This window comes from Felis catus, chromosome D4, assembly GCF_018350175.1.
Source record: "Felis catus isolate Fca126 chromosome D4, F.catus_Fca126_mat1.0, whole genome shotgun sequence".
Lineage (NCBI taxonomy): Eukaryota > Metazoa > Chordata > Mammalia > Carnivora > Felidae > Felis > Felis catus.
In genome coordinates, this window is record NC_058380.1 from 57,646,535 (window position 1) to 57,660,593 (window position 14,059).

Genomic DNA, 14,059 nt, shown 5'->3' on the forward strand with positions numbered 1-14,059 from the left:
TTAGTATGTTTAATCTATTTCTATTTAATGTAATCATTGATTAGTTTAGATTTACTATTTTGTTATTGTTTTCCATTTATCTCATCTATTTTTTGTTCCTCTTTTATTCCTTTCCTGAAATCTCTTGGGTTAATTGAATAGTTCTTAGAACTAATTCCATTTTAATTCATCTATTGAATTTTTGGCTTTATCTCTTTTCTAGTGGTTGCTTTAGGGATTACTGTATACATCTGAATATTTTAGTTGTCTCAAAATTATTACTCAAACAAGAATATATAAATCAGTCAGAAAAACAAATTAATAAATCAACCGCAGTGCCAGACTACTTCTGCCAGAATATTCTAGGTACTTGCTACTCAAGGTGTAGTCTAAGACCAGTAGTGACATCACTTGAGATCTTGTTAGAACTACAAAATCTCTAATCCCACTCTGGATTTACTGAACTATAATCTGCATTTTAACAAAATCCCCAGATGATTCATATTAACATCAAAATTTGGGAAGCACTGTCATCAGTAATTAACTGACATTCTGGGGTAACACAGAGCACATATTAGACCCATCAGACTCCTTATTTGATGATGTCCATCACTTCTTGGAACCCATCACATCATGATCATCTTTGGTCAACTTGGGTAGTTTTGTTTGCTCCTGTTGTGAGTACTACTCCCTGATTGGCCACAACCACACAACCAGTCTTTTGTTGTACTATCAGCTGCTTGGCTTTCTGCATTATTCTAAAACCTGATACTTACCTAGCCCCCTCTAAATGGAAAATGCACAATGCCTTTGCTCCATCCAATGCCACATTTTATTTATTTATTTATTTATTTATTTATTTATTTATTTATTTTCTGTTAAATTCTTTCTTCTAACTCCACAGCTATGTTGTGTTTGCATTGGAATACCTTCTGGACTGAAATGATAGCTCTCTTGAAAGCCAGACAACCTGATTCAGAATCTCTATGATATATGGTCCTACTGTTGGATACATAGTAGTCAGAGGTTGAGTTTCCTAGTTAATAGATTATGGATTCAAAGTATGAATTTTAGTGGGACACAGATATTTAGTCCATAGCAGCCCTCATTGGGTAAAAGCAGCCCTATCTCCTCCTGATTACTAGGATCAGTTATATGTAACTAGGAGTGACTCTTTGCCTTGCCTTCTGGTCTCTTGGCATAAGAAGCCCAACATGACTGGGGGATAGCCATAGCTTTAAGTTTAGTAGATATGACAGAATAGAAAGTCCAGATATTAATCCTTATGTTTATGGTCAATTGACTTTCAACAAAGGTGCCAACGCAATCTAATGGGGGGAAAGATAGTCTTTTCAATAAACGGTCTGCAACAATTAGATATTCACATGTAAAAAATAAATGAAACCCTTTCTTCACACCATACAAAAAGTTAACTCAAAATGGATCACAGACCTGAATGTAAAACTTAAAAGTATACAACCTGTGGGGTGCCTGGGTGGCTCAGTCGATTGAGCATCCGACTTTGGTTTCATCTCAGGTCATGATCCCAGGGTTGTGAGATTGAGTCTTGCATCAGGCTCCACGCTGAGTGTGGAGCTGGCTTAGGATTCCCTCTCCTTCCATCTGTCCCTCTCTCCCGCTCGTGCACTCTCTCTTTCTCTTAAAAAAAAAAAAGCTATACAACTTCCAGAAGGAAACATGGAATAAAATCTTTGTAACCTTGGATTAAGTAAAGAGTTCTTAAATAAGACATCAAAATTTATTTTTAAAAATTGATTATTGTACTACAGAATTAAAAACTTTTGTTTTTCAAATGACACCATAAAAATGAAAAGACAAAAAGGACTGAAATATTTGTAATTTGTATATATGATAAAGTACTTATATTCAGGTTACATAAAAAAACTCTTATGTGTGCCTCAATAATGAGAAGAGAAACAGCCCAATTTAAAATATCTTCACTAAAGAGGTACGTGAATGGCTAATAAGCACATGAAAAGATGTGCAACATTAGTAGCCACCAGGGAAATGCAAATTAAAACTACAGTGAGCTACTACTACACATCTACTATAAGAGCTACATTGAAAATACTAATAACACCAAGTGTTGGTGAGGATGTAGAGAAACTGGCAATGTTGTACACTGTGGGAATTTAAAATGATACAGCCACTTTGGAAAACAAGCTAGCAGTTTCTTAGAGTTAAACTTATTTGTACCATTCAACCCACCAATTCCACACCAAGTTGTGTACGTGAATGTTCATAGTAGCATTATTCATGATAGCCCCAAACTGGAAAAATCCAAATGTCCATCAATGAATGAATAGATAAACACAAGATGTCAGATCCATGTAATTCTAGTCTGTGATACAAAGGAGACTACTAATGCATGTTATAACTAGATGAGCCTCAAAAACATGCTAAATGAAAGATGCCAGACACAAAAGACTATATATTGTATTGCTCCACTTATCTGAAATTTCTAGAAAAGGCAAATATTTCTAGAAATGAGTAGATTAGTAGTTACTGGGACTGGAGTTGGGGATTGATTGACTACAAATGGGCATGAGAGAACTTTTTGAAATGATGTAAATGTTCTAAAATTGGTTTGTAGTGATAATTGCACAATGTATAGATTTATCAAAAATCATTGAACATGACTTACAATGGGTGAATCTTATGGTAGAGAAGTTACACCTCTATTAAGTGCTACAAATGTTTAATGAGACTCTTTCTGTGTCCTCTGGTGGAAGCAACACTTCTCTGGGAACTAGGACACTTATACCTACAAAGCCTAATGTTACAGTGACTGAAAGTAAAAATTCCCCCAGTAGCTAACTGGGGTTACTCTTATCCCTGTCATCAGGGATACTCTTGCTACCACCCATGATTCCTAGACCATGTATTTTGCCTTTTGGGGGCACAGAACCATAAAACAGCCATTAATGTAGGATCCATATACCCCATTCTTGAAGAATATTATCACCAGGCTGGTGCCTTAGCAGTGCTTTCAAAAGGCCATTATGTCATTCCCTCAGACAAGTTATTTCTGGATGGTGCAGTATATGGAAGGATCAGTGGATCTCATAATCACTATCTCACAATGACACCAACTTTGCTAAATGAGCCTTGGACCAATGAAATATTACACAGAATAAGTCAAACCCTCTGTGAGTTGTCAGATGGTGATGTTAGCTAATGCCCTTCAGAGAGAAAAGGTAACCCATACTCAGAAGAGGTGTTGATTTTAATCAAGATGAATCACTGCACTTTCAGAATGGAAATGGCCTAATGTAATCAGCTTACTGCCAAGTGGCTGAATAGTCTCTTCGAATGAGGGTTGGTCTCTGTTGCTGAGAGTTTGGACAATTAGCTGCTGAAGTAGCTACATCAGCCTTTGTGAGTGAGTCCCTGTTGTTTAGCAAATAACCTCCTGCAATCATGGCTACTCTGTTCATTGTACCAATGATAGAGGTGGAATGACATCAGTTCCCTGAGTCATTCTGTTTGGTTGTTGAGCCTAGTGGAGAAGATGGAGGCTCTGAAGATGCTCCTAGTACATGAGCAGCTAAGGAGATGAGAGAAACCAGACTCAGCTTCAAATACTGAAATAAAAACTGCTATAAGACAGAGTGGGACTTTCCCACCAGTGGATGGAAACACAGATCCCAGGAAATTCACAGGTGGAGATCACTTGAGATTTAGTACTCCCCCTTCATTGTGTGGAAGAATATACCTGAGATTCTTCAAGAGCAGAGAATACACTCTTGGTCTCTCAGCTCTATGTGGCTGGTCAGGGATTTAAACCTAAACATTTTATATTACATCAGCCTCTGGACATGTTCCACATTTACAGGTGATGGGATCCACAGAGAGCAAAGCCACTGTAGCAGAAAGGGAGTACTGATTACAAGAAGCACTGCATATTGAGTTCACAACAGTTGTCTCAAAACTGAATTCTTTAAGACTTCTGTGCATTATAGCCTAGCACTCCATTTGCACAAGGCACATGATAGAGAATATCTACTTTATACATTAGTAATCATATTAGATATGACTTTTATTGCCCTCTTTCAAAGAAAGTAACTTAATCTAGATTATTCAAAAATACAATCTAATATAGAGGAGTGTCCTTTAGAAACAAAAGGGCAGGAATACAGGCTAGGCCTAGGAAAAATTGGAAACTGAGAACTGGGAACATATGAGGAAGCCCTCAATCATCGGTTCTTTGGCTGTTCTTTCTTTTCTCTTTGCAGACTTGTTTTCTCTTTACCACCCCAGTACACGTGGGTGAACACAATTACCCCCAAACTCCCAAGTTTGTATGTTATGGATGCAGTGACTCATTTCTTGGGTATTAACAACAATCCCCAAAATCTGGCAGAAAGAATCTGGTTGGTCGAGGTAGGGTCAGTGTTGCACAGCTCAGACATGCATAACTTACCTGTGTGGATAAGGAAGAAAGGTGACAGAGGAAATGCCCAGAGAAATGAGATTCTTGACTCCTAAGCTAGAAAGCCAAACAAAAAGGCACTATAATAATATATCAGAAGTGATTCAGTTAACTGTGGAATTGAACTGTCTTTGTGTCATAAGCCTTCCTCAGAGGAATTATTTAACATATTTCATTAATAATAAAAATGTTCATTTATTGAGAGGATATTCTCTGTTAGCCCTTGTGTATCACATATGTATATATATTAAATTAAAATGAAATATATTTATTTTTTATTAATATAATTTATTGTCAAATTGGCTTACATACAACACTCAGTGCTCATCCCAACAAGTGCCCTCCTCAATGCCCATCACCCATTCTCCCTCTCCCCACCCCCTCCTAAGTGAAATATATTTAATCCCCACAACAATTCCATGGGGTTGGCTTCATTATGTCCATTTTACAAATTAAAAAACTAAGAGTCTATAAGATTAAGTAGCTTTTTAAAAATGTATCTGAAGTTACACAGGCAGGGGCACCTCCACAACAGTCAGGCTCCAAAGTCCATGCTCTTAAACCACAAGAGTAATTACCAGTGGATTTGTAGCATTGGTGCCAGTGTCCAGTCCAAATCCTGAAGAGACAGAGGAAATTGAGTTTGACCATTAGAGTCTGGATGGTTGCAAACATTAATCCCAGGAAAATAAAGGGACTCAGAATATAAACTTTGCATTGCAGTAATAATGAACTGAAGAGTGCTAGAAATTTTATTCTTGGCCTGCAGTATCTGGAGTTTGATTAGTGTTGACACGAAATCCTCCTTCACAAATTTGGGTAGGAATAGATGTGCTTTATGTACAATAAAAGAAGATGGAGCCAAAATAAGCTCTAGGATATTAAGCAGGAAATAATTAAACAGGAAGCACTCTGGGCCCCCTGCAGGGTTAAATGGTATCGTTTGGGATGTCTTGGTGTTGGTAATTTTGCAAAATGGCAGGTTGGTTTTCAGTTTGGACACCAATTAAGAAGTGACTTTTCCTCACTGCCATACCCCTCCCCCCCTTGCATAGTAGAGCAGAAAACAACATAATGGGCACAAATTGCAGCTGGTCAGCACATGAACAAGGAAAGTATGTTTTTCTTACAAAGTTTTCCATTTTTATTTATTTTTTTCATAGCAAAAATAAAATATAAGAGTCACTTATCCTTGTTTCTAGGTGACGTAGCACAGTCCTCTCCCCTCTTCATTCCAAAGATTTGATGTTCATTGTCAATCACTCAGGAAAGTCCCATCCTGATGCGCATTGTTTGGGCAGTTTTGTGATGAGACTGGTGTGTAGGACCATCGAACAAATCTATGCTTATGAAGCAGTCATTTCCTAGGAGATCTGTGTGCACAGAGCCACAAGGTATGCTGCTTCCCCCTACTCTCACTAGGCAAAGCATTTCTGACTCACCAGAGTCTTCACAGCGACCTTCACATGCTTGTTTCTGAGACTGTAGATGATGGGGTTGAGCATGGGAGTCAGCACTCCATAGAAGAGGGATATAAGCTTGTCTGAAAGGTCCTGCTTATCTGCCCCCAGGGGGTCCTTGGATTTGGGCTTTGCGTACATGAAAAGAATGGTCCCATAGAAGATGACCACCACAGTGAGGTGGGCAGAGCAGGTGGAGAAAGCCTTTTTCCTCCCCTCAGCTGAGGGGATCCTCAGGATGGTAGCAATGATGAAGACATAAGAGCCAGAGATGAACAGAACTGGGACCCCCAGGAAGATCACATTGGCTACCCCCATACTGATCACATTGATGGAGATGTCAGCACAGGCCAACTTCAGGACAGCCAGGATCTCACAGGTGAAGTGGTTGATGACATTGTCCCCACAGAAGGGTAATTGTACTGCAAGAGAGATCTGCACCAAGGAGTTGGCTCCACCAGCCACCCAGGAGCTGATAGCCATGGGCACATAGACAGCCTTGCTCATGACCACAGGGTACCTCAGGGGGTTACAGATGGCCACATAGCGATCAAATGCCATCATGCCCAGAAGCACACACTCTGTGGCTCCCATGGCAAAGGAGAGGAACATCTGCATGGCACAGCCTGAGAAGGAGATGGTTTTCCTGGGAGTGAGGAAGCCATCCAGGACTAGAGGAACTGAAGAGGTTGTGTAGCAGATGTCCAGGAAGGAGAGGTTCCCCAGGAAGAAGTACATGGGCGTGTGCAGGCGGGAGTCAAGGATGGTCACCAGGATGAGGACCCCATTGCCCAGCAGGATCACCAGGTACATCAACAGGATGAACACAAAAAACATTTTCTCAAGCTTTGGCTGATCTGACAGCCCCAGCAAGACAAATCCCGCTACAACAGATTGGTTGCCCACTTCCATTTTAAATTCTCTCTTCTACCCTCGGGAAAACTGAGGACAGCAAGCACATGTTTATAGGGATCAATATGTGGGGATTTAAATGACAACTTATAATTAAATTTATCCTTTGGCATGCCAACTTATAATAGTAACATTGAAATTACAAAAATCGTTGTCCACTGAAGTTACCTTAAAAGTCAGGATATGTCAAATCAAAAGCAGGAAGAGCAGACCCTGGAAACTTAATCAAATCATGATATATGATAGAATTTTAGACAGATCAATAGTGTTGACACACTTGAAGGAAGGGTCTACATGGGAACCATAAAAGAGGAACCCTGAAGTTGTACTGTAATGCATGGGTCCAGACCACTGATTGGCTCTTCTGGCCAGCCCTCCCTGCCTGTAATTGTCCCTGCAGTATCCTTAGGGGCTTCTGGCTGTCATACTCAGTGGTGATAATCACTGACATCACTTCACTTACTCTAATCCTGTGCTTATACAATAATTTTCTGACAATAATTTGAGGACTACGGAGAGGATGTGATGAGCAGAGGCCAGGAACATTAGAATCTGCGTAGCATTTATATTTGTTACTTGATGCCTACTTTATACTTCATTTCTCATGAGTTTGGTTGATTTTCCTTCATTGCACTGTCAATAGGGACTCTCTGGCTAATAGTTCATGGAGACCTAACAAAAGCACTTCTACATTCCCCCTCTCTAACCATGGCCTTTGTCCACAGCATTGCAGTTTCCCTTAGTCTGTTCCAGCCCCCAGTGCTAGGGAACAGGGGTAGAATCCAAGGACAAATGTCCTTCATGCCTCCCAGTGTGAGCATTTGTGACTCTATAAGCAAGCTCTATGCTTTTGGAGCTGTTTTATAAGTCACAACTCCTTACTCAGACCCTTTTATATCTGAGTTGACCATTAAAACCACTGCAATACCACAATAATGCTTTCTCTCCTATAGAAGAGCAGACAGTTCTACCCAGCCTTGCAGAGGGGTCACCCCAAAGAGGCATTTAACGTAGGATGTGCTCCAGTCATGTAGACCAATTAATCCAATATATTAGAGAAAACCTCAAACCTTGGCTTCTCATGTTAAACATGAAGAAACAGAAGCTCACAAGTGCTCCCTCATTTGTGCCAGAGCAGGTCTACTGAGGAGCCAAGGACCCACTATGAAATCCTGATCATCCTCGCTTTCCCTAGGACACTCATGAAAAATAGAGATGTCACACCTTTCTCTAAGATATCTGCCTTGTAACAGAGCTTGGGTAGGGGGCTGTCCCTGGGCTTCACATGTTGCATCTGTGACTATTACCCTGTTGCTGCTAGCCTGAAGCTGTCCTCATGCAATTATCAGAGGACATTAACTATGGGCACTGAAAATACTTGGAAAAAAGAGATCTGTTTTTAGAGATATTAGTACTATTGGCTGCAGAATCTCAAGCTTGGCAGAAATCTCAAAAATTAACTGGTTTGCCTCTTTCCCCTCGATTGTATGAATGTCTATGAAATGCAATTTTCCCATTTCTGCTTTGAACACCTTGAGCTATGTGAGTGCATGGCTCCCATTCCTTTGTGAAACAGCCTTGATTGTTGGAAAGTTTTCCCTTACATTGAACAGAACTTCCTTCTTCTAATGTTGTCCCCATACCTTACCTCCTACTGCCCCCCACTGGCCTAAACTCCCAGGACATGCCTGCTCCCTTCCCCTATAAAAGCCCTTCAGAGACATGGGAGCTGTGAGCTGGTCCCTACTCACAACTATCTTTTCTCTTCTCCCACCTACTTGGAGAAGTTTTGGCTACAGAGAGAGCTCAGTATACATCCAGTATGAGGATGAGGCTATGGTGGGGTCAGGAGCTTACCTAGACAGGAGGTTTCATGGCAGGGAGGATGCTGGAAGGCTCCTGGCTTTGGAGGTGATAGCTTCAACTGCCCACCTTGACCATCTCCTGTCTAGCTCTGTCTGTTGAGGCTGTGCCTGGAAATGTGCAGCAAATTCTGTTTAGCTATCTTGGAGCTAAGCAGTCCCTTCAAATTTCACAGAAGGTAAAGAAAATTCAGGGTTGGCCATAGCCAAAGGGGCTCTAGCTGCTCTCTTCCCTGGCCTTCTCCATGTCTGGTGAGATAATAGCAGGAAGGACACCTCAAGTTGCTGCTTCCCAGTGGCCCTGCAGTCATGCCCAACCTGCGTGATCGGGGCAGACACACTCTGCTCTCTGCCCCTTGCCCTCTCTCTATAGGTTCCGTCAAAGAACCACGGAGGAATTTAGAGTTCTGGTTGTTTGGGGGCAGTTTTAATCCCAGAAGCAATTTAAAGTTTGGTGGAGGCCTCACAGGAGTTTAGAGCCTGTGTCCCATGAACTCAATTACATACATTGTAGACAACACTATGTAAATCTTAACTCTCACTACAAAGATATGTTCCTTAGATTAGAAATTCCCATCCTGTCCTTGCTGACCTTCCTGGAAGTAGAGGAGATAACTAAGGTCTGACTATGTTTTTACCACAATGGTATCTGTTAGAGGGGGCTCTGCACTTGTCTTTGCAGGACTAAGTGTCCAAACAAGAGATGAAAGCTTGCCTAGACCCTTACAGACACACTGGGCATCCACATGCTCCAGTAGCTGACCTTCGCTGCGGTCACCCAGCACTCATCCTGGGCTGATCAGCTCTAGCCCTTGCCCTCAAAGACAGGAAACATGTACCACAAGCCAGCACCAGGCGCTAGAAATGATAAGGATGGCACCTCTGATCTCCAGAAACTCCCAGTGACAGCTACAGTTTGAGAGATGATTGCCAAGTGCCCCTAAGCTGTATGGGAGGCCAGAACAGGCAAAAGTCAGAAGAAGGAGGTCAGAGAAGCTTAGGTCCCAACTAGGAAGCGATTCTTCCTGCCCCCCTGCCATACTATAGTATAGCAGGGAATAAGGATTGTGGATTGAAGCAGAGGACATGAGGGCAGAAGAGAGCTCTAGGGTTGGTGAGAAAACAGCAGAGTCTACCCTTAGAAGTAGCTCTGGAGTCACAAGCCAGGCAGCTAACTAGCATTTTGCTAAGAGCTTCTGTTTAGTTGGAAATCTTTGGTGACAAGAAACAAGAGAACCCTTCAGGTCACCTCAACTGGAGTCCAGGAGGTGAGAATCAGGCAGTATGGAACGTGGCCATGCCTGCTCGGCAGGGCCTGAGAACAGGAATTTTCCCATATAAGTGGATAAGAGGGAAGGCAGGGAGGAGGTAAGGAGCCTTGGATTACAGCCTAGTCTCTATCAAAAGCAACTGACAAAGACTGGTCTTAAAAGAGAAGGAGGGTGATTTGCTAATAAAAGACCCTGGGAACCAATTTTTCCTTGAGAAGAAGATGGAAGTTGGTATCAGTTTGTTGTATACTTTTGTCACCCACGTGGGCATCATGTAGTCATCACGGTCCACGTTATCACAGGGGAAATGCACAAAGATCTCATTATAGAGTGTGGGTTCGGCTCCTCTCCACCAATGCTTTTGTCATTTTCATAAAGACTGAAGAAAAGAAGTCCTGGAGCCCCCTGGTTGGGGACCTCTACGACCCACAGACCACTGCAGGCTTCTGGCTGGAGACTAGCATGTTGGGACTTTCTCTTAAGGAAAGGTTTCAGCCCTCTGAGCCCTCACTTGAGACCCTGTATAGAAGTCTACCAGCCACATGGCACATCTCTGAGTCCAAGGAGTGCAGGGGGACAAGAGAAAGTTAAAAGGTAGGTGGGGAGAGACATCTGTGTATCTTCTTTAGTACCTGCATGCCAATTACATTTTTAGGCACTGCAGACAAATACATTGGGAACTAGAGGGTCCACCTCAAGACTGCTCCCAACCTTGGCACTCTTACTTTTGGAGGTCTCGACCCACATCATGTCAAAATGCACCTGTATCCCATTTTATGTGTAATTTTGTGGTAAATTTGAAGTTATCTTTCTACTTCTGTTATTAGAATTACTTGGCATACAAGTGACTCAATTTACAATTCTATGGTTTCTCAACAGTTAGCATAAAAACTCTGGAGTGTTTGCAAAGCTAAGGTAACTAACTACATACACATTGTTTTAAAATAAGATTCATGAATACAGTACATTCGTTTATCCATTACTGAGGTTAACATAATATTCCCTTTTTTGGGCACACAAATAAACAATTATTAAGTTTTTAAAGGATTTCTGTTTGTTTGTCTTGTAGTTAAGAGCCAACAGGTTTTCCAGCCCTCAAACGTCTTTGTACTTAGAAAACACCCCATAAGGCCCGACTACTGCACCCTCATGCCCGGAGGGTAAAACAGCTCTGCTGACTCTCTGCTTAGGAGTAAAGACATTTGGGGGCACCTGGGTGGCTCAGTCAGTTGAGCGACTGACTTTGGCTCAGGTCATGATCTCACGGTTTGGGAGTTCAAGCCCCACGTCAGGCTCTGTGCTAACAGCTCAGAGCCTGGAGCCTGCTTTGGAGTCTGTGTCTCCCTCTCTCTCTCTCTCTCTCTCTTTCTCTCTCTCTGCCCCTCCCCCACTCATGCTCTGTCTCTCTCTGTCTCAGAAATAAATAAACATAAAAAAAAATTTTTTAAAAAAGGAGTAAAGACATTTGTACAGTAAGTACAAATTAAGATCTGTTTATAGAATAAAAAGTAAGGAATTTAACTTAGCAAATCATTTTTGGGGAATAATTCTTTTCCTTGAACAAATGGAATTTGCCAAGTTACTTTCCTCGGGAGCCAGGGTGCAGGAGACACCTGGGAACGCAGGCCCATCACACACAACTCATGCACCAGTACTGAGATTTGATAATTGTTTTCTGTTGTGGGTAAGCTTTCCCAGGAAGTTGACTCTGGTGGGGAGATTTTCATGCAGGATGTTGACTGGAGAGTGCTCTTAAGATCAATACCTGTGGGGTGGAGGTGAAGGAAGCAGGACAGTGCAGAGGAAGAACTTGAACTGCCACGTAACCCTCATGGGCCAAGGGCAAGCCAGTGCAGCAACTAACTGAATGTTGTTTGCCACCAGTACTCCCAGTGGCTGGGGTAACAGGAGCCAAAGCCCCTAAGGGAGAGAGAGGCGGGGTCTGGGTAGTACACTCGCCACACCACCCACTATACACTCTTAACCAGTACTTCTCAAGGCTTAACACGCACATGAATCTCCTGAGGGATCTTGTTAACATGTAGATTCCAATTCAGTTAAGTCTGGAATGGGCCCCTTCCGCATGTCTAATAAGCTCCCAGGTGCTGCTAACACTGTTGCTCCATGGACCACACTATGAGCAGCGTGGCTCTGAATTCAATTTGCCCCTCACCTAGCATCACTTTGCATTGACTTTCTCAAGTGAACCAGAGTGTGTGGGTCACGATATATCCCAGCATCACTGGGTGAAGTGTTTCTGAGCCACCAGGTACCTCACCGCGGTCTTAACATCCTTGTTCCTCAGACTATAGATGATGGGGTTGAGCATAGGAGTTAAAAGTCCATAGAAGAGGGAGATGAGCTTGTCTGAAAGGTCCTGCTTGTCTGCCCCCAGGGGGTCCTTGGATTTGGGCTTCCCATACATGAAGAGGATGGTTCCATAGAAGATGACCACAACTGTGAGGTGGGCAGAGCAGGTGGAGAAAGCCTTTTTCCTCCCTTCAGCTGAGGGGATCCTCAGGATAGTGGTGAGGATGAAGATGTAGGAGACAAAGATGAACAGAACTGGGACCCCCAGGAAGATCACATTGGCCACCCCCATACTGATCACATTGATGGAGATGTCAGCACAGGCCAACTTCAGGACAGCCAGGATCTCACAGATGAAGTGGTTGATGACATTGTCCCCACAGAAGGGTAATTGTACTGCAAGAGAGATCTGCACCAAGGAGTTGGCTCCACCAGCCACCCAGGAGCTGATAGCCATGGGCACATAGACAGCCTTGCTCATGACCACAGGGTACCTCAGGGGGTTACAGATGGCCACATAGCGATCAAATGCCATCATGCCCAGAAGCACACACTCTGTGGCTCCCATGGCAAAGGAGAGGAACATCTGCATGGCACAGCCTGAGAAGGAGATGGTTTTCCTGGGAGTGAGGAAGCCGTCCAGGACTAGAGGAACTGAAGAGGTTGTGTAGCAGATGTCCAGGAAGGAGAGGTTCCCCAGGAAGAAATACATGGGCGTGTGCAGGCGGGAGTCAAGGATGGTCACCAGGATGAGGACCCCATTGCCCAGCAGGATCACCAGATACATAGACAGGATGAGCACAAAGAACGTTTTCTCTAGTTTTGGATGGGCAGAGAGGCCAAGCAAAACAAATTCTGTCACAGCAGATTGGTTGGATGCTTCCATTTCAAACTCTCTTCTTTATCCCTAAAAATACTGAAGGCAGAAATTCTTGTTGGTTTTTTGATGGCTTGCTTGAGTCAGTACATGGGGATCACAGCATCATGTCCCTAAAATTATAAACAAACAATCTATATATGGGATTCAACTACAAAACCAAGTGATCTCAAGTAAGGCTGTGTAGCAGTCAAAAGCATCTAGAGCAGAACTTGGAAATCTAATGAAATTTAATGAAATAAAAAAGACATTTTGATATTAATATACCTAAAGCAAAAATTTTGTGTCTGCATATGCTGTGTGTCTTCCACACTTTCCAGGGAAACAGGAGCCTCTAATTCTGTCTCTCTTATACAATTAGGACCACAAGCTATCCCAGCTCAGCGACAGAGGCCACTGAAGTCATGTTGCCCATTCCTCTGGCTCCAGTTCTTCTTTGCCCAGTAAATTTCTAATATAATTGGACTCCCAATACAAACAGTTTTATAGGAAGAGAATGTGCTGGCTTGCAAACATAAAGTTACTTATATTTGTAACCGTTTTATTTCTTATACAGTATGTGGTTTACACTTCAGTATCTTCTGAGTTTAGTTGGTATGAATCAATTTATCTGATCCTGGCCCTCTTCTCTGAATAATCTGACCCAATTGAATTTCTGGAACCTGTAACATGGAGCACTCACCAAAATCTCCCGTAACCACAGCTCACCTGTCTGCTCCTCCGTGGCTCTGGACCTTGGGCCCAAGGAATATAATCATAGCTGACAGAGCCCATTCATAATACACACCCCCAGCCTAGGTTCAGTGGGGTCTTGAGTCATGTGCCATCCAGTGCCATTGAGATGCTTTGGAGACATCATCACATGTACATCTACTCAGCTTGCCAGAATATTCAGTGCCACACTGTAGATCATCACAATTTTTCTGCCAAAGAGA

The 14,059-nt window shown here is 42.6% G+C and overlaps 2 protein-coding genes across 2 annotated transcripts; both read right to left on the minus strand.

Annotated features, from left to right (window-relative positions):
- Positions 1 to 5,760: 5,760 nt before the first annotated feature.
- Positions 5,761 to 6,817, minus strand: LOC101096269 (olfactory receptor 13C7-like). Its single transcript, XM_003995618.3, has one exon. The coding sequence runs from the start codon at positions 6,802 to 6,804 to the stop codon at positions 5,851 to 5,853; it is 954 nt and encodes a 317-aa protein (XP_003995667.1). The 5' UTR covers positions 6,805 to 6,817; the 3' UTR covers positions 5,761 to 5,850.
- A 4,775-nt stretch (positions 6,818 to 11,592) lies between these two features.
- LOC101096518 (olfactory receptor 13C7-like) lies at positions 11,593 to 13,238 on the minus strand. Its single transcript, XM_003995619.4, has one exon. The coding sequence runs from the start codon at positions 13,131 to 13,133 to the stop codon at positions 12,177 to 12,179; it is 957 nt and encodes a 318-aa protein (XP_003995668.1). The 5' UTR covers positions 13,134 to 13,238; the 3' UTR covers positions 11,593 to 12,176.
- Positions 13,239 to 14,059: the final 821 nt, after the last annotated feature.